Raw genomic sequence first — 27,423 nt, forward strand, 5'->3', positions numbered from 1 at the left:
GCAGCAACAGAGTTCATTATTTCCAGCTGGCACAACAAGAACAGAGTTTACAGTCACTGCTGAGGCAAAATGCCTGCTCTTAATCTGTTTGTTGTCACTACAGTGAGCAGCTCTGCAACTCCCTCACATATCAGAATTTAAATGCACTAAATCTGATGGTTCTCAAGAGGTGAACCTGAGATTTTAGTATGTGACTCACAGAAAACTGATCTACCAGGACATTCTGAGCCAGGTGTTTTCCATCAGCTCACAGGACAAACTGCTGCTGAGAAATGCACTCATAAAGGAAAGATAAACAGACATAGGATCTTTTAACACATTTTATTTTGTTATTGAATGAAGCAAATAATTGCTGGATTCCGGGAACAAGTCACAAGTGTGTCGTGGAAATATAAAAAGTGCAAAACCACACTGTTCCTCCTTATAAAAACAGTTTTAAATAAAGATGAAGAGTATCCCACGGCACAAAAGACAAGGTCTGACCCAGCGAGGCTCAAAGTCAGTTCTTACACAGCATCAAGTGAAGGAACTGCAGCCAGCAAACATCATATTAGTACAAAATACAGTACACAAATACAGAAAGAGATGGAGTCACTTGGCAACAGCGCTCATGAACCTTTGGTCAGTAAGCCTTTTCTTTTTTTTTTTTAAAAAAAGCAGCTCAAGTAAATGAAGAACAACGGGAGCTTATGCATCATAAACGCTTTGTCTCTACCATGAAACAAATTATTCTGTATTACAAACAGTAAATAAAATGCAAAAGCAAAGTTCTTGTTTTATGCTCACATGTTCCTGATAACAATAAAGCTATGAGTCAAAGCATGATGCTAAAAATCTTGAATAATCATGTAATGACAAGTTACATAAATGTATATAACTGCTGCAGTAAGACTAAACATTTGAAGCGGACTTAATCACTCTAAGACAAATAATTCGCACATACATAACGTACATGCCAGAGTACAATCCAAGTAACATTGTAATCTACTTTGAAGTAAAAGGCAACACTGCTTTTCCCCCGTGGTTTTTAAACACCCTGTAATGATTCAAATACTTCTCGATTGTCTTCAGCACACTGTTCCTCAGAGCAGAAGCTGCTCTTCATACATCACAAGTTTGGCAACATTAAAAATGCTGAGAAAACTGAACTGCATAGCAACTAGAATCAGCAAAGTTGAGAGCAGATGGGTTGGCCGGAGCCCCAATTCCCGCTGCTTTATACCCAGCAGGCCTAAAAATAGCAGCAGAGAAGACGGGGAGCCAGGGACGACGCTGACATTGGCCAGATTTCATCAGTTTTTGGATGAGCCTCGACCAACCCGTGTCAGAGAGATGACAAGCTCTGCACAGCTAGGTGAGGCAGTGTGGGCTGTGACACTGAGGACAGTTCACCTTGCTTTAGGATTAAAAAAACGTTAGGGAAATCATTCATAGGTCACATTGCCAGCCCTGGTTCAGTCAGTCTTTCGCACAAAACACACATTCATGCACAAGAACAACACACAGTGACACAAACACACTCTTTGTATTATAAGCAGGCTGGTGCAGTACGGGGATGCTGATTAACTTGACCATGTTAATGATTAAAGGCACTATCAATAACATACGTCACATCAGAGCGTGTACAAAATTCTGGGTCGGTGGGTTTGTATCAAAAAAGACGTTGAAGTCAAGTTTAAAAAAAAAACATCTTTACACGTTTTCTAATGGGGTTTGTTTGCATATAAAATGTACATTCTAGATCATGCAGTAGCACCATGGTTTCTTGAGGTCACAATGGGTCTCAAGAGATCCTCTACTTCCTCCTCCCACAGAACTTGCCCTGGCATCCTGCAACTCCACCTGCAGCAAACACCATCAGATTACAGTTTAGTCCCCTCGGAGAATACACTGGAGATAATGAGAGTTCATACAGTATCTATGGCAGGCTTCCGCATGTGTTAGCTGGAGTTACTAAAAGTCTTTTACCTCTAGAGACTCCTCCTCCTCCAGCACCACCAAAGAAGCCCTGCAATGGACCGTACTTGGCTGCTTTGGCTGCACAAAAACAAAATAAAAATTCAATAAAAACATGAGTTATTTCAGTAACTAGAACTGACTTCTGAACACCAAATTCTAATGAGTCTATTCTTAAGTCCAAGTGGACGTTGTGCCATATTTGAAGTCCTCCTTGAGATATTGCATTCATGAGACAGACACAAGGTCACAGGGAACTGAACTTCAACCAATAAATTCTAATCAGTTCATCATTAAGTTAAAGTGGACATTTGTGCCAAATTTGAAGAAATTCCCTGAAGGCCTTCTTGAGATATTGAGTTCACAAAAATAAGACAGATGCAAGGTCACAGTGACCTTGACCTTTGAGCACCAAAATCTAATCAGTTCATCATTGTGCCAAAAAAAAAAAAAAAATTGTGGTGTTCTTGCGATATTGCGTTCACAAAAATGAGACAGCTGAGGTCACAGTGACTTTGGACCTTGACCTTTGAACGCAAATTTCTGATCAGGTCGTTGGTGAGTCCAAGTGGACATTTGTGCCAAATTTGAAGAAATTCCCTGAAGGCCTTCTTGAGATTTCGCATTAAGGAGAATGCTACAGATGCAAGGTTACATTGATCTTGACCTTTAACCACCTAAATCTCATCAGTTCATTGTTGAGCCCAAGCAGATATTTGCTCCAAATTTGAAGAAATTTGTCCTTGAAATTTGTTCTTGAAATATTGTGTTCACAAGAATGGACGGACAACCTGAAAACATAATAATGCTCAAACCGTGGCTATAGCCAGTGAGGAGGCATAAAAATGATCTTCTGCTCTACAAATATTTAATGATTGGTGTTTAAGAGATCTCCTTGCTTTACTGGTACAGCTGAGTTAGGTTTATGTTGAGTGGACATGTGGCATCCATCCAGCAATTATACTGTACCACCAGCTTCCCACAGAAGGTGCTATACACAAAAGACATATGAATCAAATTACATATTGATGAGGGTGGCAGGTAGAGAGCAACTCACACAATAGGACTGGATGTTCAATACCGTTTATAAGGTCAGTGGTGTATAAACAAAAGAAACAACTACCTCAGATACCTTGGATACTGTGAGAGATCAAACTGTAGTTATCTAAGAATCCAGACATGCTTTCCTTGAAATAATCCCACCAGCCGTAATCTCAGATGTTCAGGAAAATGCAGATTATCACGAGTTCAGCGTACTGGTTGTGCCGTACCATCTGCACCGCAAACACAGTACTAACCTGCTCTCTTCCAATCTCATCTAAATAATCTGCCAACAAGCAGAGAGAGAAATTGGAAACTGTGTTGAGGTGCAAGGGGACATCTGTATGTCTGAAACTACTTATGATCCTATTTTCCTTCCCCATGCAGTGTTATTCATGTGCATGGAAAGATGTGAGGAGGAGAGAGTTCGGTACCTTGTTGAGGAGTCAGTGGAGCTGGTACATATCCACCTGGACAAATGAGGAGAGGAGATGGTGCCATTAGACTAACGCTAACATGAAACCACTTTGGATCTGTCACAGTGGTTGATATATTCGTTCTGGCGAGGATGTGGAGAGTAACAACTGTCGGCATTAGTAGCAGATCACATGGGAGGCACTTAGGCCTTGTTCAGACTGCCAGCCCAAATCCTGTCTTTGGCATATTCATATTGATTTTAGAAAGAAAGAAATCACATGAAAAGTGATTTTTACAAATCAGATTTAAACCACATTTGGCGAGGGTTTGAAATGCAATTCCAATCAGATTTCTAGCCTGGATGTGTGAAGAGAACTTGATACAGTGTTGGAGGTGTTCCAATGAAAATTGCTCAGTAGCTCATGAAGCCCAAAACTTGATTTCCATTGTATGATAATTTCCAGATCTTCCGCATTATGGGGTCCCAGAGAGCAAGCACACTAGAGACCTATGGCCGAGCGGCTAGAATCAGCTCACGGCTAACCTGAATGGAGATAAAAATGTTTTAACCTCGTGGTTCGTTTAGACTTTCCAAATGTTATCAGACAGAATGGATCAAGTTCTGGTTGTAATACCAGTCATTTTGTGAGGATTTTAATCCACTGATTTACAGATGTCTTTCACAATATAAGTCTATGGGGAAAGTTTTTTTGGACCCCATGGTATCATGTGACAGACCCAGAAGTTGTAATTCCATGCTTGACCACGATGTAAAACTGGCTTCAAAGCCTCAGTCTGGACACTCTGTCCACTGTAATCAGATATCAAAGTATCTTTTGTGTTACTTGCAACATGACACACATGGACATTCATTAGCCGTACTAATGTTTGCGGGGGGCTGGAGCCCATCCCAGCTGACAACAAGCAAGAGGCAAGGTTCATCCTGAACAGGTTGCCAGACTATTGCAGGGCTGACACATAGAGACAGACAATCATTCATGCTAACATTTACACATACAGCCTATTTAGAGTCACCGATTACCTTGCATGTCTTTGGACTGTGGGAGGAAGCTGGAGAAGCCGGAGAAAACCCACGCAGGCACAAAGACAAAATGCAAACTCTGCACACAACGGCAATTAATGTAGTGGCCAAACAATGGAAATACACCGTCCGGGTCTGTTATGTGATGCCATGGTGCCAAAAAAGACTTTTTTTCCCTATTGACTTACATATCGAAGGAGACATCTGGTAATCAGTGGATGGGTTTCTTTGGGCTTCACAACCAAAATTATATGTTTCACCATCAGGATTTGATCCATTTGTTCTCATAATATTTGGAAGTCGTAAACATTGAACCATTTTATTCCCATTCACGTTCATTGAGCGCTAAACCAGAAGAAGCAGCTTCAGCCGGCAGAAGTTTTGTGTGCACCTGCTCTATGGGCAGTACAGAAGCAGTGCTGATACTGCAGGTAATTTTATACACAGCACTTGAACCATTTTGGCTTCATGTGTAACTTTCATAGGAATGAACGGGGTCTCATTCAATGCTGTGTCTCGGTCTCTTTATAGATTAATGAGGACAAGACGGCAACTTGGCAGTGCGATTGTATGGAGTAAGAAAATGGTCCATTTTCCATGCATACGTGTTGGAAAGCCTCACCATCAATGTTGCTACATAGTTACTGATATCTACATTGTTACCACAACAACCATGCAGACAGTTTGGTGATGTCTGGACACAAATCCGATCTGATCAACATGCAAATAACAGTGCCGAAAGTCTGTATTTAAGAGCTGATTTGAGAAACAGATTTGCCTGCAGTCTGAACTAGCCTTGGATCTGCTGAGCTGTCTGATCGAGAGATGCTCTCAACGTATTCAAGTGTTCAGATCAGCACACATACAGCGATGTTTCCTGTCTGTTTTGCACCGTAAGACACAGTAAAATTATCCTGGTTAAAGCTCGGCAGAGGAGAGCAGTGTGTGGTTTTGCACATTAAAATTTGAATAAAGTGAGCTCTGACACAGACTCATTTTCTTCTCATGTATTTTGCAAACGAGAGTGAGAGTACATTTAATATCAATGTAATTTGAATTTACTCCACTGTCTATAGTAATTCATTTCTCTGTAATTAGGTGCTCATATTAGAAGACACAAGTCGTCATTATTCAAACACAAATGAATTCCCTGGTGCAAAATCAGCCTCCCATGTGTGTCAACAAGTTGTATGTAAGATATTAGAAATAAAGTTATGTTAAAAGTGAAAAGCCCTTTTTGTTTGCATGAGTTTCAGGAATTAAGTAAATATAAATAATCTCCATAATAATTACATGTAATCCTAATTCTGTTTTGATGATGCAATTTAATCATTTAATCAAAATAATTAAGGGCTTTTCAAATTTAATCAGAGGTTAATTGAGGTTGCAATCTCTAATAATTATATGGCAGATTTCATGAAACCTATACTGCGGAAGTTGGAAGAAGCTAGAATTGAATTGTTTTTTGGTGAAAGTGTCCAGCATAAAGGGAACGAGAGGGAGACTAATGCGCCATCAGCTAATTTTTTCAACATGCACCATGAGAAGACTCTTAATAAACTGTGGAGGGTGAAATTTCCTGTAATTGTGCAGCAGTTCTCCTCTCCCTTTCTTTATGCTCTCAGCTCCAGAGGAGAAAGTGATGAGTCAGTTTTTCTGCCCTTTCAGCAGTCCAGCTGTGTTACCTTGCTGTTGGCAGTTGGGTATTAATCCGCCTCCTGATCCAGAAACAAGGATGGAAAGTTAAAGAATCGTCTGTGCTTTAAATCCTTGTCTATGTGGAGGCTGTTTGGCCTGACGCTTCTTTGGTTTGTTTGGCTTCCAGAAGCAGCAAAAACAATGATGACAAACTACAAATAGAAAAGGTTTAAGGCGAGCCACTAACAATGCATGGAATTTTAAACTACACATTTTTAGAGGCCATTTTCTCAAGATGAGTTTCGTACTGTGAGCCAGAAATCTCAACTTCAGTAACACTCACATATACCAAACTTCACAGTCTTACTCCTATCTATGTTATGAAGGTTTTTCAGGAGGGTTTGTTTGTTAATATGTCATTCATAACCTGATTTATATAACATTTTGTTTCCATAAACATGGAAAAAAATTTCAGTTTTTGGCTGTTGGAAGTATCCTGATTCATGGATCAGGAAATAAATGCAAATCAGTGCATATTTACTTACATAATGCTCAGTTTGCATATTTAAACATTACATTTCAGAAAACCTGTGATACAAAAATTAATCAGCTTAAATAATTGCATCAATGTAAACCATCAACTGGAGAAGTTTCAAGATGATATCTGTAGGTTAAGACAAACGTCCCTATTCTGTTTACTGTTGGGTCCTTTCCACTGATTTATGACACAACCTCTGGTCCTCAAAGGTCACTACACAAAACGCTGTTTACCACAAGTGTGTTTGTTGTATCGTGCATCTATTCATCACAAACTGATCAGCAGAAATAATATGACAAAATCTGCATCGGCAAGTGAAAGATTTAACATTGACTTTGTGCACAGATATGCACAGGAAGCAGCTTTAGTACCTGGGTAATACTGTTGGGGGTATCCTCCTACATAACCAGGAGCCACAGCACCTGCACCTGTGAAATTAAAAAACAGTTACCATGGTGACCGAAAAATGTCATCAGTGTGTACACTGACAATGTGAGGTGGATCATTAAATAATATATTAAGTGTTGTCAGGAAGTCTGGCAGCATTACGCATAATCAGGTATGCTGAATTGTGAGTAAACAACATAATAACAACTTAGAGTGATTCATAAAGTGCGTACAGTGCATATGACAACTTGACCTATTTTCCAAGAAGCCTATAATTATTCACCATTTGGTAAATGAGGAAAGTTATTAAACCATCTGTGTAAGCATTTCACACAGACAAATATCTCATCTGGGCACTGGGAGAAGGATTAGGGCCATGAGTTTTAACGACGAGCCTGTACAGTATTTGTGGGGCAGTGAGAGGAGGCTGTCAGCTGCTGTTCTGTGATTACACTCATCTTTCAGTGGTGGGCAGAAGAAGAACAGGAAGAGGAGCAGAAGCTACACTGCACAAAGTGTGAAGCAAGGGCACACCCCCCACGCCCAACGTGCAAAATGTCACTCAGATAAAAAGCACCAACCAGCAAGACTCGTAATAACACAAAAAAGATGCACAAAAACATATAAATGAACTGCAAAGAGACACAGAATAATTACAGGAAGGAGCAAAACAGCTACAGACATTAAACAATCAAAAGGAAAAAAAGTCCTTAAAGAGGCACACAACAACTTCAAGTAACACAAAACAACCATAAAAAGACACAAAACAGCCAAAGAAACAAAATTATCTCTGAGACCGAAAAAAAAAAAAAAAACCCCATAAGGACTCATGACTCAAAAGAACACAAGACAACCATAATAAGATACAAAGTGACCAAAACTTGGCACAAAGTGACCTTAAAGACAAATAAAACAATTCCAGAGGACACATAACAACTACAAAACATCACAAAATGACTAGAAAAGACAAAAAAAAAATTACCTCAAAGAGACAATAAATGACCTTAAAGGGACGCATAACTCGAAAGAACACAACAACCATAAGAAGGCACACAATGACTAAAAAATGGCACAAAATGATCTTAAATAGACTTATAGCAACTCCAAAGACCACAAAACAACCACAAGAGGACACAAAATGACTCCAAAATTCACAAAAATACCTCAAAGAAACAGAAAACATATAATAGACACACAAAAGTACCTTATAGAGACACAAAACAACAAAAACAAAACATCCACTGTTAAACGCAGGAGGAATTCAAAGAAAACATTAAAGAAACACGCTGCTCCTCACCTGGCTGATAAACACCACCGCCTCCAAGATTGCCATATCCTGTTCAAACAAAAAGAATATAACAAATCATGACAATGTGTCTGCTCTTATGAATGCATATGCAGTGAGTATGACTTATTAATTTTTTTTTTTTTGGGTTTTTATAGTTGTGGTGATGTCTGCCCCTGTAGTGACATATAGCCTGCGGGGCAGCTGAGGTCACAGTAACGACCTCATTCAAACATCTGCCGGCAGAGTTCTGCTGTTTCAGGGCAGGACTCTCCACGGGTTTGTGTTATCTTCAAACCGTCACACTTTGATGTTGCACACAGTATTATTAACAGTAATCAGTCTCCATCAGGACATGTTGTGTTGTTGACTTGCTCCATTTACAAACACCTAACGGTGCTGTAACACTACAGGAATGGTGGAGCTGGATCCTGTAGAGCTAGAGTGGCAGATAACTGTGTTTCAATCCACTGAAGACTGACGTTCACAACACAAGATGTGTGATATGCATGATCTGTAACAGTGTCACAGGCCTGTTACACTACCTGGTTTGGGGGGTTTAGCTCCAGCACCAACACCGGCACCAACACCAATACCAGCACCTCCCAGTCCGACTCCAGAAGGATACAGCAACCCACCTGTCACAAGGGACAAAAGACTGCCTTACATGTTTGATCTGACTCTTGTGTTTAACCCATTGCTGGCCTGCACAGGATTGTAAGCTCCAGAGTAGTCTACGAGGGCTGTAATTACTGCCTCTGAAACAACAGTTGATTTCCTTCATCAGACCATCCAGCTGGCTTCTCCTTCCTGACACTACACCCCACACAGAAACTTATCAGTTATGTTGGTCAGTTTCCTGCACAGGAAGTGCAGTGCGATGGCATCTCCCGAGCAACTGTCACTTTGAGCACTGGGCAGAACATTTGAGTTTATTTAAGGAGTTGGGGCAACATTGTGTAATAGTGCTGTCAGCCTCCTCTCCTCTTATACATACCATGGCCATAACCATGGTGATATGGCCTGTATCCCCCTGAATCATGATGACAGAGAAAAGTAGTATTATTGACTGGTCGTTCAGCTCATGTTCTACAGTTTATCTGGGGCTGACGCATCCAAAAAATGGCAATAATTTTAAAATATCTCATAAAAAATACATCTTTAAAAAAAAAGAAAAGAACATATTTTACTTTGAATGGGGGGAATAACCAGTATTTCTTCTGTATTAACAGACACAGTTGCTTAGTGCTCTATGGTTCACAAAAAAAATTAAATTAAGGTATGATGATGAATGCATGTTAAATGAAATGTTACTGTGTTCTGACCTTGATAACCTCCGGCCGACAGTGGGATTCCTGCTCCTCCTCCTGCTCCACCTACAGCTACAACAAAGCAACAATGCATGAGCCTTCACAAGTAAAACATCTCCAAAAAAATATGCAACAAGAAATCACACTTTGGATAAACTTTGGATGGAGTGGCTTGTTTAAAGCAGAAATATGTTTCCACAAACACACCTGGAGGTTTCAAAGGTTTCGACACAGGCAGAGTGCCGGCTCCAACTCCATATGGAACTAAAGCACAGAAACAACAGAAGTTTAAGTCACCGGTGTTTAAACCAAGTCGATAAATGTTTATAGACAGATTTCGGAAACTTGCCTCCATAGGTTCCACCATACGGATATCCAACTCCAGTTTGACCAACACCTAGGCCTGCACCTATGGAGTAAAAGTGTTAGGAGATCATTGGTGCGAAGACAAGAGATTTAAAATCATCAATCCTGGTTTCTTCCTCTCCTGCTACATCTTGTTATCATCACATTAGCTTCACTGACTTCTTAAAAAACAACAACACTGCGCTAGTTATTGATTTTAAAAAATGGTCCTGTTAATAATATCTTAAGTCATTCAACATCTTATTTATCACTTGGAAAACTGAATTAAATTTGAAAAAATACATTCTCAGGAAAAAGGTGCAGACACAAAACACAAATGTATCTATGTATGTATCTTCAGATTCAGTTTAAAAGGAGGATTAAATGTCAATTTTAGAAACTAATTTATTAGTTTGTTTTTTCAGAACATAATTACAGGGTTCCCACAGCATATGGAAAGTTAAGTTTCAGTATTTTCTTTTAATTTTCTTTTACTCCATGCTGTAAGTGTTAAATACTAGTATTCAGAGTTTCTTTGTTTGTTTTGTTGTCTTATGTACATGCTCCTGCAGCCAACCACGTTTTCCTCTTAGCGACAATATGATTTGACCGAGTTAGACTAAATTAAATGCATGAAAAACACCTTGGATTTGGTCTTATGTCCATCACAGGTAAAACAATGCAGATTAGGGATAAAATACTGCAGACTTGCAGATGTAATAAACTGATGACTGTTCAGTCTGCTGGAGGTATAACTGGGTAAAAGAAGAGCCTGATGCAGCATTTCCTTATATATTAACTGCTGCTTTTATTGATTCAAGTTGAGCCATTAACTGTCCAGACAGAATGTGCACGGTAAGATGAATACAGCCCCGTGTGTGAAGCTTTGTCAATAACATTGAACAGGATCATAAAAAGTGTATTAGAACATCATTAGGATGTTTTTATTCTAGAATGACGAGGTGAATATAATTGTATATAAACGCGCAATGTCACGGCGGCTACATCCATTTTTTGTGCAGTCTATAGTTTAAATCTATGAACTTAGAAGTTGTACTTCTGTCAAGTTCATGACCTTCAGGATAAATATGACATTATGCATTACATACATGATAGTCTTCAGTCACACACCTGGTGTTTTCTTGCTTCGCATACAGGATGACTGATTTAATGTCAAGTCTCTACACTTTTGCACATTCTCTGATCAATATTTTTCCACATGCTGCACAAAACTATTCAGCTCCCTTAAACAGTTTTGCATATTTGTCATAGCATTTTCCTATTCTATATTCATGCTCTCTTTACAGTATTTTGCCTTTATACTTTTTTAATATTATTTTGATATTATTTCCTCTAAATATGCTTTTTGCATGCACCAAATATTGAGGCAAATAATTTGTAATTGAAAACATACTTGTCAATAAACTTTTTTCTGATTTCAACTTTTTCTGATTTGAAAAAGTTGAAAGTTGATTTTAACTTTTTCCTCAGATCAATTTAATACATTGTAGGCATGAGCGGATTATGAGATAATGGGCCCCTGTGCACAGATATGCAAAAGACCCATCGCCTCTCCTACATATGAGCAAGACACACAGACTTTGAGGTTGTTTTGCTTCTTTTTTTTCTTTATATTTTTCTTGTATTTGTGGTGGTTGTATGTCTTTTTTAAGTAATTTTGTGTCTTTTTTGGTTGTTTTCTCTCTCTTTTTAGTTATCACATTAGTGTAAAAATCCATTACAGTTAATGAAATATTTGCCTCCTTACCTGGTAGGAATGGTTTAGGTGGTTTGCCACCTGTGCCAACACCAAAACCTGTAAACAGCAGTGTTATTACAGTTACCAACTAGACTGACAAACAACCATAGCTGATGTGTCTGCCTTTGTCTCCATCATGTGGCCACATAGATTTATTTTACTATCCTATTAAGTTTCAACAACAAAACACTGCTTGAGGCCTAAAAGCAACATGGAGTTGTTAATTTAATTAAAAGCATAAATATTGGCATACCTCCAGGTTGTTGGACTCCTGTTGCAACTAAAGGAGAGAAGAGACTACTACATGAACTATCAAACATTTCACATTACAAAATCTTTCAAGTAATAATGCAATTGAGACAGGAGATAAAAACACACAACACAGAAAGAAGGAACTCTAAACTGGTGGAAAAAAAGCAGAGCTGTATGATGTAAATCACCCAAAAGAAAACAACAACAAAATACAGCCAAATAAAAGGCAAAAACATTAACTACTTACAAACTTAATTATATTTCCAAGAGTTAACTACAACTAAATGACTTTGATTACTTTTATGAAACAGATTTTTTTTACAATTCTTAACAAAAAATAATTAAGTTGTAATAACGAGTTGAGAGTTTTTTGTTTTTTTTAATTTAGGCTTGAACTATAAAAGTCGCATGACTAGGTAAACAATAAGGTTCATGTGATATCACTGCCTGACATTACTCTTATATTTCTTACATTTTAGTAAAGCTCAGATACAAATTGAGATTGTTTACACTTACCAGGCTGACCCTGCCCTGTTGGACCAACTAAAACACAGGCAGAGGTTACATCAGTTAACGTCCTATATCAAATATAAACTCTCACAAAAGAGAGTGCAATCTCACTGGGCAATAATTTAAACTCAGACAGAGCAAAACACTACATGTGGGATAAATCCAACAGATTGTTGTAAAATAATGGCTCATAATCAATGCACATGTAAAAAAAACTAAAAAAAAAAAAAAAAAAAAAAAATGCTCTTACCACCAGATGGTGCTGGAACACCTGCTCCACCTGTAACATATTTAATTATATCTAATGACTGAATACAAGCTATGCAAAATGATAGACTGTTAAGCATTTTTTGGTAGATTTCAATGTGAGGGAAAGGCATATTTACCAACACTTGTGCCAGCTGTAAAATAAAACAAAAACAAATTAAGTACTGTATAAAAAGTATATATTCAGTAGGACAATTAATTAAAAACAATTTCATTTGTACAACTTACCACTGGGCTGAATAATGCCACCAGCAACTGTCAAAACAGACAGAAATAAGTTACATTAAAACAGGTTAAGACACACAACAGAAATAAATGAAATACAATGTGTACTAATTTTGAACCTACCACCTGCCGCCAGGCATCCACCACAGGAGTACGAAATGCAAGAAAAGAATGAAAAGACAAAATCAGTCAAATTGTCTCTTAAAATGTTACATTTCTATAATGTTGTCTGATTTGTTTGGTTACACTAAAAATAAAGAAATATACAGTTGCTCTTAATGATGAAACTATAAAATCGAAACAAATTTGACAAAACTGGAAAGGGAAAGTATGGGAAAAAAACAATCAGGAACAAAAGAACATACTCCACTTGAAATAATACAAAACCAACATTTAACGTGACAAGAAAATCATGTCAAGATGTCAAGAAGATGTCAAGCTGTACAAAACAACAATCTACTGACAGGTAGTGTTCCACAGCCGGGGATTCAAGGCTCATATACATACATATCTATATTCACTGTAAATCAAATGTCACATTTTTATCCTGGAAATATGTAAATGAAATGAAAATCCTGGAAACATCATGAAAATCCCCCGCTGTAGAATGTAAACTGTAATACTATTCAGGAGAAAAATGTAAACATTCGAACAGTCAAAACAAACTTTACACATTTAAGAGCGATGAAGTGTGGCAAATGACATTCCCGCATTAATCGAGCACTTCTTTCTTAATATCTACTAATTAGATTTGCCATTATCCAGAAAATACAGCTGTTATGGCAATGGAAGTTATCTACCAAGCACAGCATTAGTGTTAGTGAAAAGAAACGGAGAAAAAGAGGCCACACCTGTCATAATAATGTGGGAGTGGCAGAGTTAATGTTGTTGTAATGCTGACAGAAGTGATTTAATAGTGCCTTTCTTTAAAGTGCGGAAATGAAACAGAATGGTACTGAATCTATCAACTAATTTCTGCTAAGTGCAGTTCTCTACAGTCTGTCCAAATAGTATTTGAGAGGATAAACAGCTATCAATAGTAAGAAAAAAATATTTTGTTAAATTTGGATGCTTCTTAAAGCATTGAACTACAAAACACTTGTTTCAATAAACAAAAGAGTCTTAAAGGAACAGTTCACCCCTGCTCAAAAATGCACATTTTTTACTCTTACCTGTAGTACTACTTATCAATCTATCTATATATTTTTTTTTGTGTGAGTTGCAGAGTATTGGAGATATTGGATATAGAGATGTCTGCCTTCACTCCAATATAATGAAACTAGATGGCACTCAGCTTGTGGTGCTCAAAGTACTTTAAGCACCACAAGCCGAGTACCATATAGTTTGATTGTATTGGAGATAGCAGAAATCTCTACGGTCGATATCCCAAACACTCATCAACTCACACAAAAATGATCTAGATTGATAAATAGCAATCTAGAGTACCAGTAAGAGAAAAAATATGTATTTTTGACATGAGGTGAACTCTCCCTTTTAGTGCATCTTTTGGGAGAAACAAGTGCATTAACAAATACTGAGTGGACTGTCTCACACTACATCAGAGGGGCAAATACATTATAACTGAACTACAATAGAGAACCCCAGTAATGAGTCCTAAAACCCGGAAGTATGTTAGCATTTCAGCACCCCCAGTTCCCTCGTCTTAAAGTCAGTGGGATTTTTGAATGGGTTAAATAAGGTCTGTGGTAAGCAGAAGCTTAAGAGACTGTCATGTTTTTTTCTACAGCATAATATACATCAGTCAATACCCCACTGTGAACTTTGAAGCTTTTATATGTCCTAAAAAAGACGGTTGCTTACAAGTGGCTTAATAAGACTACAGAATGTCATCACGCTGAAGTGCGCCGAACACGGCTTTACAGCCTCGTAACAGTGACGGTGCAACTTGAGTGTAGATTGCTTTAGCCCAGCAAAAGCTTTTTACTTCTGGCGATTGCATTTAGGCTTTAAAAATCCTGAAAGTGGTCATCTGTGAAGATTATTTTGCCAAACATGTAAGTATCATAAATGTTTGTTTAGCGCAGAGTTTATTTTCCAAATCCAAAATCCAACAGAAAAATCCCATAGGCTTTTTGATGAGGGAACCAGGACAACGCTTCCGGGTTGGCCTACAGATAAACATCATCCCTGGGGCACTCTATTTGATATATATATATACTAATTCCACAGATTTTACTTCATGGTTAAAGGTTTCATGCAAACAGCGAGTCTTACTGGGCCGTGGGACCTCTGTGGTATTGCCAGTTGCGGCAATAGGCGTGGGCTCTGCCAAAAGACAACAGTTTCAACATTGTCACGTCAAACAGCCGCAGAGTGAGAGACACTAGACATGGCAAAAGCTGTGCGGTAGTCTGTGATACTGCCACAGCTGCTGTAAGCTAGAGGTGGTCAATAGCCAGTAGCACTAGCAGTACACACAACATGAGTTTTGTTGGCAGAAAATTGGTGAAAAACATAAAGCTTGGATAAATGATGGTACAGTACTGACGCCGTCACCCCAGGGTTGCTACATATACATTGATATGGCGCTTCTTTCTTTTCCATCCATATGATGTATATCGATAGCTACTGCAAAAACATACGTTTTAATGTGTGGACAGTAAAATCCTAGGAAATACAAGGCACGGGCATTTCACTGTACCTGGTTTGGGAGTTCCTGCTGGTCCTACATCCTTTGCTGTAAAAGTTTTCAAAACATTAAAAAGATCACTGACAATGCAAAAGAAAGAAGAAAAAATGCATTCTGAGCTTTACCCGGCACCGCAGAACCATGTGGGCCACCACTGACAGCAGTACCTGGAGTAGCTCCTGGCACATCAAGTCCTACTCCAGTGACTCCTCCTGCAAGAGAGATACATGAGGTCAGCAAACTAATGCCACCAATTTCTGCTACATAACAATACCACCAGCCTACAACTACAGTACTGTGCAAAAGTCTTAGGCCACCATAGATTTGTAGCTAAGTTGTTATGAAAAAAAAAAAATAATAATATATATATATATATATATATATATATATATATATATATATATATATATAATATAAACAAAAAATACAAAGGACGTGTACAATGTATTAAAACACCAAAAAATGGTTTCTTCAGACTCATACAACATGTCTTGAATGTGACCTGGTATAAAAAAACACCAGAAAACTAGTATCATAAATCTTATATTGTCTGCCCAAGACAGTTTAGTACATGCTAGTGGAAAGAGAGGTCACACTAAATACTTGCAACTTTAGCCTGTTGTAGTTGTTTTATTCTGAAATATTTGTATTTTTAATACTGTATGCATATTTCCTGCATGTTCTGGTTGTATTTTAGTGAATAGACTACAGGGAAATTAGTATGTATGATCATTATAACCATACTCAAACAACAAGTCAAAGCCAGAGACTTTTGAACAGTTCTGTATATCCAACCTCTCACAACTCATTTGTTCTTCAGTCTGTCGACATATTAAATCAAATTATGGTTTCTTATGGTAGCTTCAGTGTACCTGGGTCGAACACTGAATGAAATAGGGAATGAGTAATATGTTATACTGCCTCCACTTTTTATACGTCCCGGGATGCAAGACAAATTTCGGATTAAATTTCGGATCAAATTAAAATAAAATCCTATCAATAATGGATCTTATGTATCTGTGTGCAACAGAGCTCTGAGCAAAGCCCTGAATGTCCTCAAAAATCCTAAGCATGCCACTGCCTACACCTGACCTGCGCAGGGCTGCTGCAAATAAATTTGACTCTTGGCAAAGATGGGGACAGCAAATGACAAAAGTTTAGTTATTATATAATTATTATTAATGTTTGCGTCCTCCTGTCATTTCACAATATTAGCCCCCAGGAAGAGCAAGTTGAGTACACCTGACGTATCAGCTACCTTCCTTAAGCTGGATGGAAATTGTAAGCAGATGATGGACATTTTTATTAGTTTAATGTGACTAAATGATTGCCAGAGTTTCCAGGTTCTCCTTACCAAGTTTTGGTGGTTTCACACCTCCCGGATATCCTGCAAAAAACATACCCTTATCAGTATCAACACTGAACACAATCATTTTGTATGATGACTATGGATAAAGAACAGTACTTCTGCTGTTTCCTCATACACATGCAGTACCTTCAGCCCCAACCCCTGTGGGTACACCTCCTCCAGTCCCTGCTGTCCCTTCCAGCCCTGCTCCTAACCCTGTTCCAGCTCCTCCTGCAACACCTAATTAACAGAAATAGAGCAAGTTTGATCAATTGTACAGTGCCCTATAATTTTGCCCTCCCTATTAAAATCAGCACAAGACAAGACTGGATTTATAGACTCAGAATGGATGTTAGTGCCAAATTTAAAGAAAGTCCCTCAAGATTTTTTGAGATATCATGTTCACAAGAATGAGACAGACAGGGTCATACTGACTTTAACCTTTTTACCACCAAAATCTAATCAGTTCATCATAGAATTCAAGTGAAATTAAAATTCAAGAAATTCCCTTAAGGTGCTCTTGAGATAATGCCTTCACACGAATGGGACGTATGTACGAATAACTCGAAAAAGTCATGCCACAGCATGGTGGAAATGGAAAAATTAGTATACATGTGTATGAACGTGTAGTTCATGCACCAAAGAATAAAATTAAATATAAATTTGGATAACATAAAGCAACACAGAATAAAGATGTACATCACTGAATGTGTAATTTGTGTTTGTGAGCTATGTATTATACCGTATTTTGCAGCTTTTGCAGCAGCAGAGTACTGTCCACCTCCTAGTCCTGCACCAGGAAAAACTCCTGCTCCTCCTGTCCCTCCCAGTCCTCCTGTTCCTAACCCTGCTCCAGCTCCTCCTGCTCCTCCTGCAACTCCTAATTCAGAGAAATAGATAAGGTTGCATGATTAGTTTTGTTTGTAAAATCAAATTAAACATTGGATAAGATAAATGAGAAAATATATTTCTTATTATTAAAAATGTTATAATAATAAAAATGTGCTTAAACACTACTGAATGTCTCTTAATGTATTATAATTGTGTGCTTATGTATTATACCATATTTAGCTGCTTTTGCTGCAGCAGAGTATTGTCCACCTCCTACCCCTGGTACAAAACCTCCTCCTGCTCCTCCCAGTTGTCCTGGTCCAAACCCTGCTCCAGCTCCTCCTGCAATTCAATTTAAAAATTGTACCCTTCCTATCAGCATTAGTTTATTCACAAGAAAATGTCTCTGAATGTGCAGCGCTTACTTTACCTACCGTATTTAGCAGCTTTTGCAGCAGCAAGTCCTGCAACTCCTCCTGCTCCTCCTGTTCCTAACCCCTGTCCAGCACCTCCTGCAACTCCTATTGAAGGGAATTCAAGCAGGCTGCATCATTAGTTAACAGTCAATAAAGTCTCGTAATTAGTAGGATATGTTGCAGTTATCATTGTAAAATTAAACATTTGCATAAGAAAATGTCTTGGACTGTGTTGTATTAATGTAATTTTATGCTTATTTCTACTGTGGTTTCCCTCAACTCCTCGTACCACACCAGGTACTCCTCTAACAGTCTAAATCCTACACTGGGCCCTTGTCTTACTGAAATATTTTGATGAAATACTATATTTACTCATGCACTCTAATTAATGCTGCTAAACATTTACATATTTGTCTCTTGCACAAAATTATCGTCATCTCATTAACATACAGTCTAAGGTCGAGAAAGTGTAAAGGTGATTCAGATGATTATTCAGTATCTCACCAAATATCTCCCCCTTGGTTCCTGAGATATGACTTCAAGTAATAGCTAGGAAAGTGTTAATGCAGAAAATTCTGATGTTGCACTGAAGTAGACCTTTGACTGATTTTTTTTTAAAATTATTTTTGGAACTTTTATTTGATAGTACAACTTAAGCGTGAAAGGAGGAAAGAGAGGGAATGACATGCAACAAAGGGCCAAGGCCTGAATGAAACCCATGGTCGCTGCAGTAAAGACGTAGCCTCTGCACATGGGACACCCATGCTACCAGCTGAGCTGCTGGGCGCCCCTGTCCTTTGACCTTTTGAATATTATGTCATCAGGTCATCATTATTTGCTATTAGATAATTGTGTGAAGTCTTGTCATAATTACATATGAATTCTTGAGTTATGGCTATAAACATGTTTTGTGAAGTCACAGTGACCACTCACTGTACTCTTCTTGAGTACACATTTTGATTTGAATTTGAAGAAATTCTTGAGCTATCACGCTTATGAGCAGCCCGAAAAACAGCTCCAGCCAAAGCTATTGCTGGCCCAGAGGCTTGCAATAACTTAAAGAAAACATCTTACCATACTTTGGGGGTTTGACTCCAGCACCAGCTCCATAACCTGACAGGAGGCAACATAATGTCTGCGACAGAGAATCCATTACATCATATTAAATTATCATAAAAAAACAGCAATTTTACAACTTACCACCATAGCCGCCAAACCCAGGAAGAACCTGTCCTGCTCCACCTGGAACTCCGCCCCCTCCTAGGCCTGCTCCTGGGACTCCTGTTGGGGAGTGAATAAAGATCTAATCTCCTGCACCTCTATGAATGAAAGATTACAGCTGGAGTTTTTTTTCTCCATCTACTGTCATTATCATTCTTACAAACCAAATTAATTTCATTAATACATCTGAGGTGCAATCTTTCAAAACTCATGACTGAAACATCAGCTGCATATTATAGTGTTCTACATGAAAATCAATGAGTAGATAAGGACTGAGAAATACACGAGACAAGACATGGTAAACAATAAACTCTGTCAAATGGCAAAGACTCACCATATTTAGGAGGTTTAGCACCAGCAGCCAAAGCTGTAACACAACATGCCAAACAGAGGTTGGATTAAAACGTGATCGTAAAACTTAAGCTAAAGCAATTATCTATCTATCGATCTATCTATGTGGACCATTCTTACATCCATATCCTGGTAAAAATGGTACTCCTCCGGGAATAACTCCTGCACCTGCACCACCACCAGGAACTCCCCCTGCCCCACCTGGACCTTAAATACAAAACAATAAATAAGTAAAATTAAAAAATCACATAATCATGCACACTCACGTATAATACTACTGAAAATGTGATGGTTTTGATCTGTAATATTCCAAAGAATGAATTCCAGTTACCATATTTAGCAGCTTTAGCAGCAGCAGAGTATCCCAGTCCTCCACCTCCAAGTCCTCCACCTCCCAGTGCTCCTGTTCCTCCTAGTCCACCCACTCCTCCTAGTCCTCCTACTCCTATGGAGGACAAATATTTCCATGTTAATCTAGTGGTATCGTTTAACCCTTTAGAAGCTGGATCAACATCAGTTCTCTTGTGTTGCATTCAAACAGCTTTCACAAGCTATTACAAACGTGAATCTGAAACAAATTGGTTTGATATCTGTCAAAAACATGGTATAAAAAAGACAAACAACAACTTGCCAAGAATGTCCCACAAATGAAAGAAATTAGTAAAAGGTGACAAGAAAATTAGCTTAAAATCATATTTAAAAAAATATAGATTTAAAATTATTAAAATTTTATATGTAAAGTTATATCACAGTGGGAATATATACTGTGTTATACTGATTATTTCATTTCAGGGTTTTAACACTATTTTCCCAGGCCATTTCCTTGTTTGTTTATTACTTTTTTCCTAATAATTTTATTATAATGTAATAATATTTATAGGTATATTTCTTGTAACTTTTTACTAATTTCTTTCTGTTTTTTGGGTCATTTCTTCGAACTATATAAATAGGTGTATTTAATATCACCCCAATCTCATGGGCTTTGCATCTTAAAATGTTATCATGCTGGCTGTATTTCAGTTGTAATAGTAGGAGCTACGGGGCCAGCGTTGAGCATCATCAAAACTGTAGAGTTGCTGGGTGTTTCAAAGGTATCAGTATCAAAGCTGTAAAAAAATACCGTACGACAGCAGGACTATTGCTTGTGATCTTAAACCCTTTATATCAATCTAAGCACCTCTGGGGTTTCTGTCATGGCCTTTGGCTCACACATAGCTGGGTACTACTGCTAGAAATCATATTCATCCATAGGGAGACATAACAAGTTATGATATTTGATATTAATAATAGCAATCTATATTACCATATTTAGCAGCTTTGGCAGCAGCAGAGTATCCTCCTCCTGCTCCTCCTGTGCCGCCCAGACCTCCAGTTCCCCCAAATCCTCCTGTGCCTCCAAGTCCTCCTGTTCCTCCCAGTCCTCCTGTGCCTAATCCTCCCACCCCTGTGCAAAACAGGTTCATTTCATTAGTCTATTTATGTAAAGCTAGCTCCATGTTTAAACACAGTCAATTTAATTGAGTGTGCTGGCAATTAAAGAACAAATCGGAGCAAGATGCATTTATGAGCACAGTGAAATAATCCAGTTTGGTTTTGTTACCTTAAGTAATGAGTTTACTGTATAGTCTAGAACGATTTACCACCACACATATTTAAATTTCATATAGGCAGCATGAACAAAATAAACATTTGATTGTACATCTGTAAAACCTGAAATCTTACTGTTTTCACAGTGAAAGACTTTAAGTTCAACTAAAATCACATTTTGGCATCCTGTTTTTGCAGTCAAAACTCATGCATATGAAAATTGTCTAAAAAGGAAGCCATCTGATCAGCTACATGGAAACATACAAACTATACATAGCACGTGCATTACATTTAACTAATTAAGTAACATCATTTAGATCAGGATCTCCTTTGCAAGAGGGACTTGAGTAAAGAAATACAAAAGATGTGTTGGGACCACCAGACTCCACCAATTATTTCTTTATTCTTGCGACTTTAATCTGGACTTGTAAAATTGTGTACTGTGAGTTTAGTTATCTCAAAATGGCAACTGAAGCCCTTTTGTTTTTCAGACAAAGGACAGACAAATCAACTCAGTTTCCAACAATCATATATTTTTGAAACCTTTGTGCAAAAACCTGCACATTGAGTCGTTGATCAAACAAAATTGGTCACTGTGGCAATGTGACCTACAACATCATCAGGCCAACAAAAAAAGTCTCTGCTTTCTGTTCTCAATTTTCTCCTGAGACCCCCAGCAAGTTGGGTCACTGCTGCACCTCTAGAGCCTAGCTCTGTTCACCACATGTGGCCTGCTTCAAGCAGACAAAGACCTCTTTTTAGCAGTAGAGAAGATTAGACGAGTTACACTTCACAAGCAAAGAAGTAACAACATTAGTAAAAAAAAAACAAAACTCATGAACTGAACTGCATCGGAACGACTCTTCTAAACCAGGCTCATCCACGACGGATAACTGCCGGCTAACAAGGCACCATACCGAAACCTCCCTGCATTCATGTACAGCTAACGTAACAACTGGGAAAAGCATTAGTACAACTGTACAGACTAAACAAGACTGTTTCACTTCCGTCAATATATGTATTGATTTGTCTTTATTCAATGAGGTGATTGTTGTACTCTCTTTGCGGAAAGGTTATTGGGTAGTTGGCTTTGCCAAAACTAAGCTGATGTTAGTGCCTGCAAATTAACATTCTTTTTAACTAACCCAGCACCTTTACACAACATAGAAAAACACTCAAACACAAACACACTTAAAGAAGGAACTCAAGAGTTACCACTTCACAGGGTTTTTTTGTTCTTTTGTTCATCAACTGACCACATGGGAAGGCAGACTTTTTGACCCCTTTTGGATTTTATCTTTATTTCACAAACGAAATCCCCATACCGTATTTAGCAGCTTTGGCAGCAGCAGAATATCCTCCACCTCCTCCAAGTCCTCCTCCCAGTCCTCCAAGTCCTCCTGTCCCTAAATGTCCTCCGGTGCCTCCTAGTCCTCCAGTTCCTAATTGGCCTCCTGCGCCTCCACATCATTAAAAGTAATACTTAATACACATAGAGAAAGTATTTTGTACTTTTGAAGAAGTACAAGTTAAAGAGCTGATACAATGTTAAGCTAAATATGATAATGTCAATTATATACTATACCATATTTAGCGGCTTTGGCTGCTGGTGAATATCCACCAACCACTGGTGCACCTCCTGGTAGCCCTCCTGGCACACCACCTGGTACTCCTCCTGGTACACCACCTGGTACTCCTCCTGGTACACCACCTGGTACACCACCTGGTACTCCTCCTGGTACTCCTCCTGGTACTCCTCCCGGTACACCACCTGGTATGCCTCCAGACCAATATGAAAGGAGAAGTTCTTATAAAACTTGAGGTAAAATTTCTAACTTGTTATGCTTTTTAGGTACCTAAAGGATGAGTGAATAAATGATGAAAAATCTTGTGCAACAATTTCATCTTAAACATGCTTCCATGATACAAAATCATTAATGTTCTTACCATATTTAGCAGCCTTCGACCCAGCTCCATATCCCGCTGTAAAATATTCAAACATAGGTATGCATTTTATAACATTTTTAAAACTACAGTACAGAGAAAAACAGAATGTAATGAACTTCTCAGTAATGAGGCCACTAACTTGGCAATAAAGTTTTAGTTTAGTTTTTTATGTAATTTTCTAGATATCGTACCTCCTGGCACCTGCCCTGGAAACAGTCCACCAGTGCCGCCAACACCACCGACACCACCAACACCGCCAACACCACCAACACCACCAACACCACCAACGCCACCAACACCTGAAGTAAAAAGCACAGATTTATGTAAGAATCAAATATTTTCCGTACTGCTTTTTCTTCATAGCATTGAAAGCATTGTACTGGTAATGAATGTGGTAAACTACCATATTTAGCAGCTTTAGCTTGAGCAGGTGAGAGGCCCCCAGCCCCAACTCCTGCAGAACAAAAAGACATTTAACTATTGAAGAGGTTATTCACTGACAATAAAAGTTAAGAGGGTTATGAGGGTGCAAACATGGCTATACTCTTTTGCTCTTTTATTTTGTTCATGATGTTTGCTAGATATCTTACCTCCTGGCACTTGCCCTGGATACAGTCCACCGGTTCCACCAAGACCTCCAACACCCCCAACACCACCAACGCCACCAATGCCACCAATACCACCTGTGCCACCTACACCTGGAGCAGGGAGCACTGACTTTAGTAAAATACAAATATGTTCTGTATTTAAGCTACACAACATGTATCATTTTTCTTGAAAAAAAAAGCATTGTCTGGGTAACAAATGTATTAGACTACCATATTTGGCAGCTTTAGCCTGAGCAGGTGAGATGCCCCCGGGCCCCACTCCTGCGTAATGGAAAAAAAAACATAACACAAGAAAAACCCCATTGAGCATTCTTCAGTCTTCACTACCTTTCTACTCCATATCAGTTAACTGTATATTTGTAAAAACACTCACCAGTTCCAACAGGATATCCAGGCTGTGACCCAGTGCCACCATTACCATAGCCATAACCTGAAACATTGTAATGTGACACATTATTAATCAGTGAACTGATGCCACAGTTATACCAAACACCAAAATACCAAATAATTATTTAATGTTTTAGAAAAATCTTTACCTAAAGGTAGTTTGCCACCTCCAGCTTTTGCTCCATAGGCTCCTGAAAAGACATAAAACATTTGAGAGAAGAAGAGCCAGAAAGATTCTGCGCATACACACATAATGATATGCAACAAAGTAAATAACTACTGTGTCTAAAATAAAAATCCTCTGGGATATTGCTCATACCTTAAATGTAATTAATTTGACTTAATTGCTCAAAGACAGTCCATAATCCTTTAAAGGTCTAGTGTGTAGGATTTAGGGGCATCTATTGGCAGAAATGAAATCTAATATTCACTATGAAAACTATGATTTCATTAGTTGATAATCACCTGAAAATAAGAAATGCTAGGTTTTCTTTACCCGAGAATGAACCACTTATATCTACATGGGAAGCAGCTCCTCTCCCACAGTGCCCATCATTTCCTACAGTGGCCCAGCACAGACATATTAACCACTGGCTCTAAATAGGGCTATTTGCATTTTCACATCAGCCACCTTAGTTATCCTACATGCCTGCACATGGCAAAAGATTTAGTTCTGCAGTCTCACCACTGGATGCCACTAGATCCTACACACTGGACCTTTAAAATACAGCGGAAATGACTTCATTTAGTCATTGCAGAGATTTGTGAGTCCCAGTAAGAGTTAGCCATGTAGTTCGTTGCTTCGGCAGAATTATGCTTTTCAGCTAAATATTCAGATTTTTTTTGTTTTATACTTTTTTGGTAAATCCAGAAAGTCTCTTACAAAGCACTTAGTTATGTTGCATCATTCATTTGTCTATTGTCTGCAGTGATGCTAAACTTATGCAGCTTTACCTGCCATCACATAACATAAATGTCTTTATTTTGATTGGCAAGCCATTTTACTTAGTAATCCTCATGAACAAATGTACAGTATACCAGACTCATCAGATGTCTAAATATACTATAATATGAAAACCTCTGGATGGAGTTTGGCGCAAGACTATGGGCAATCGTCTGGACACTCTCTCTTTACGTTTTTACTATCATTATCAAGAGCCCTTTAATAAATTATTTTGCATAAATTTAGTTTTATAAACCTGTCATCCTTACATTTAAGAGATTTTGTAGCACCCTGATGAACATGGGTGAGTTGGCAAGCTTACTCTATTGCAGCAAAGTTTAGCAGCAGCGTTTGGGATTGTCTCATCCCCTGCAGGAGCACAGCAGCGTAGCTGTTGGGCTCTCTGCAAGCAGGCAATGGCGAAAATGTTCTGCTTTTGGGACCATCAGAAATCCCCAAAGACAGACTTCTGTCTTTAAAATCTACCAGTCGTAAACCCACCATAGAAAACTTTAGGGTGATACCCATAGAAGTGCCCGTTGGTTATCAGGCCATAATGCAAATAAGTATGTCTGTGTGCTGGAGAAAAAAGAACTGTAACATCACCAAAGTTCAAAAATTCTCTGTGAACATATAACATCATATGATTAGAATAATACCATTTCTGAATAAGACTAAAGATTCAGATCACACCTTGCAATTTGGGTGATTTAAGGGGGTATCCATGAAACACTCCTGGCTGCATCGGCCCCCCATACCCACGGCCTCCTGTAATGAAGGAAATAAATGCAAATCTTGATCAGTCAGTAACAATGATACAGATAAATTTGTTTGTAATACAGCAACAATCATAAAGTTACCTGGTCCTTGACCCCCTTGTCCTCCTCCTCCAACTGCATTAGAAAATCGCATAATCCAGTCAGGGATGCAGGTGAAAGATCATTGTTTGAAAATGTAAATACTAGACAGAGTTTCAGCAATACAACAAACACAGTAAACTAAACCCTGGCCTTTTAACTAAGTAAACACTGTGCCGTTTTGTTCCTGCAGCATGACACTTTGGATAAGCTGCATACAGACTATAAAGTTGTTGGTGTATAATGTTCCTTGACAACTACTGATATTTTTTATTTATTTTATTTTATGAATTAATTCATTCAGTCTTTGGTTTTGTATGTGTTCCATTGAAGATATCTTTGTATTACTGTATTAATGTATTTATATTTTTCAATAGTTTTACTTATGTAGAACTGCTCTGTTCCCTGTGTTTTCATTTTTTTAAAGTGCAATAAAACAGTGCTAAAAAATTAAAAAGAATACAAGTGCCATTCAATGGTGTCTAATGAAATCCAAAATCAGCCAACACTAAACCTTACTTGATTTAGGATTAAGGTCAGTTCCAGTGGCCACTCCAGGCAGAACACCACGTCCACCAAATCCTGAAGGAGTCATAAGCAATTTCTCTTTGAAAATGAGCATCATTAAATCCCAGTGTTTGTTTGCAAGTGCACTGATCACTCACATGGTGAAACACTTGACAAATAATTACAAATAATGCTTAAGATTGATCGATGAAAGAGTCAAACCTTGTCCTGGCACCAGTCCACCTTGGTAAAGTCCAGGCACACCTACACCTGCCACAGCCAATCAGTAGACAATAAGTAAGTTTTCTTCACAAGCTCAAGGTAACATAGCATGACTAACTGATATACAAGCCATCATTTGTGGGTGAGGTATTCCTTTAAAGTGCAGTGTGAATAGCTTTTATTTCAGTTTCTGTTTTGTATGAAAGTTTTGTTTGAAAGTATACAGATGTAGAGGAAGCTGGTTTATAATCTCACATGAAGACAGCCAATATAAACAACTGTATTTTGCCAATAATTAACATATTTAAAAACAATTCCAAGCACACCAAACATCTGCCACATGCAATGGAAAAATGAAATTGATCTGCTTCCTAGTGAACTGCATCCTGTCTGCCCTCAGCCATGTGAGCATATTGTTGAGTCTACAAAACCTGGGACTTTGGCAGCTTTCTTTCCTCCAGCACCACCAGCACCACCGCCACCTCCTGGAAGGCCTGTCTGAGGAATAACAGGTACTGAAAAAGAGATTAAATAGTACTTAGATCATCAAACAAGTGTGAAAGCATACAAACATCT

The 27,423-nt window shown here is 38.3% G+C and overlaps 1 protein-coding gene across 1 annotated transcript in view; it reads right to left on the reverse strand.

Annotated features, from left to right (window-relative positions):
* Nucleotides 1-306: 306 nt before the first annotated feature.
* The window catches only part of elna (elastin a), a 70,531-nt gene continuing 43,414 nt past the window's right edge, over nucleotides 307-27,423 (reverse strand). Inside the window, exons 10-52 of the mRNA XM_042487271.1 lie at nucleotides 27,279-27,362; nucleotides 26,848-26,895; nucleotides 26,638-26,700; nucleotides 26,122-26,154; nucleotides 25,955-26,029; nucleotides 24,468-24,509; nucleotides 24,305-24,361; nucleotides 24,142-24,192; nucleotides 23,914-24,021; nucleotides 23,727-23,777; nucleotides 23,515-23,622; nucleotides 23,324-23,359; nucleotides 22,962-23,156; nucleotides 22,702-22,836; nucleotides 21,093-21,233; nucleotides 20,121-20,234; nucleotides 19,910-19,996; nucleotides 19,773-19,805; nucleotides 19,418-19,498; nucleotides 19,292-19,330; nucleotides 18,236-18,322; nucleotides 18,033-18,143; nucleotides 17,713-17,850; nucleotides 17,118-17,210; nucleotides 16,977-17,009; nucleotides 15,790-15,834; nucleotides 15,633-15,670; nucleotides 12,976-13,003; nucleotides 12,867-12,881; nucleotides 12,731-12,760; nucleotides 12,487-12,513; nucleotides 11,972-11,998; nucleotides 11,728-11,775; nucleotides 9,964-10,023; nucleotides 9,822-9,878; nucleotides 9,630-9,686; nucleotides 9,302-9,337; nucleotides 8,850-8,942; nucleotides 8,317-8,355; nucleotides 7,004-7,060; nucleotides 3,432-3,467; nucleotides 1,969-2,037; nucleotides 307-1,842 (exon numbers count right to left, since the gene is read on the reverse strand). Of these exons, the coding sequence (XP_042343205.1) occupies nucleotides 1,796-1,842; nucleotides 1,969-2,037; nucleotides 3,432-3,467; nucleotides 7,004-7,060; nucleotides 8,317-8,355; nucleotides 8,850-8,942; nucleotides 9,302-9,337; nucleotides 9,630-9,686; nucleotides 9,822-9,878; nucleotides 9,964-10,023; nucleotides 11,728-11,775; nucleotides 11,972-11,998; nucleotides 12,487-12,513; nucleotides 12,731-12,760; nucleotides 12,867-12,881; nucleotides 12,976-13,003; nucleotides 15,633-15,670; nucleotides 15,790-15,834; nucleotides 16,977-17,009; nucleotides 17,118-17,210; nucleotides 17,713-17,850; nucleotides 18,033-18,143; nucleotides 18,236-18,322; nucleotides 19,292-19,330; nucleotides 19,418-19,498; nucleotides 19,773-19,805; nucleotides 19,910-19,996; nucleotides 20,121-20,234; nucleotides 21,093-21,233; nucleotides 22,702-22,836; nucleotides 22,962-23,156; nucleotides 23,324-23,359; nucleotides 23,515-23,622; nucleotides 23,727-23,777; nucleotides 23,914-24,021; nucleotides 24,142-24,192; nucleotides 24,305-24,361; nucleotides 24,468-24,509; nucleotides 25,955-26,029; nucleotides 26,122-26,154; nucleotides 26,638-26,700; nucleotides 26,848-26,895; nucleotides 27,279-27,362 (2,852 nt within the window). The 3' untranslated portion in view covers nucleotides 307-1,795. The remainder of the gene's footprint in view (nucleotides 1,843-1,968; nucleotides 2,038-3,431; nucleotides 3,468-7,003; nucleotides 7,061-8,316; nucleotides 8,356-8,849; nucleotides 8,943-9,301; nucleotides 9,338-9,629; nucleotides 9,687-9,821; nucleotides 9,879-9,963; nucleotides 10,024-11,727; nucleotides 11,776-11,971; nucleotides 11,999-12,486; nucleotides 12,514-12,730; nucleotides 12,761-12,866; nucleotides 12,882-12,975; nucleotides 13,004-15,632; nucleotides 15,671-15,789; nucleotides 15,835-16,976; nucleotides 17,010-17,117; nucleotides 17,211-17,712; nucleotides 17,851-18,032; nucleotides 18,144-18,235; nucleotides 18,323-19,291; nucleotides 19,331-19,417; nucleotides 19,499-19,772; nucleotides 19,806-19,909; nucleotides 19,997-20,120; nucleotides 20,235-21,092; nucleotides 21,234-22,701; nucleotides 22,837-22,961; nucleotides 23,157-23,323; nucleotides 23,360-23,514; nucleotides 23,623-23,726; nucleotides 23,778-23,913; nucleotides 24,022-24,141; nucleotides 24,193-24,304; nucleotides 24,362-24,467; nucleotides 24,510-25,954; nucleotides 26,030-26,121; nucleotides 26,155-26,637; nucleotides 26,701-26,847; nucleotides 26,896-27,278; nucleotides 27,363-27,423) is intronic.

Source organism: Plectropomus leopardus, chromosome 5 (genome assembly GCF_008729295.1).
Source record: "Plectropomus leopardus isolate mb chromosome 5, YSFRI_Pleo_2.0, whole genome shotgun sequence".
NCBI classification, from domain to species: Eukaryota; Metazoa; Chordata; class Actinopteri; order Perciformes; family Serranidae; genus Plectropomus; species Plectropomus leopardus.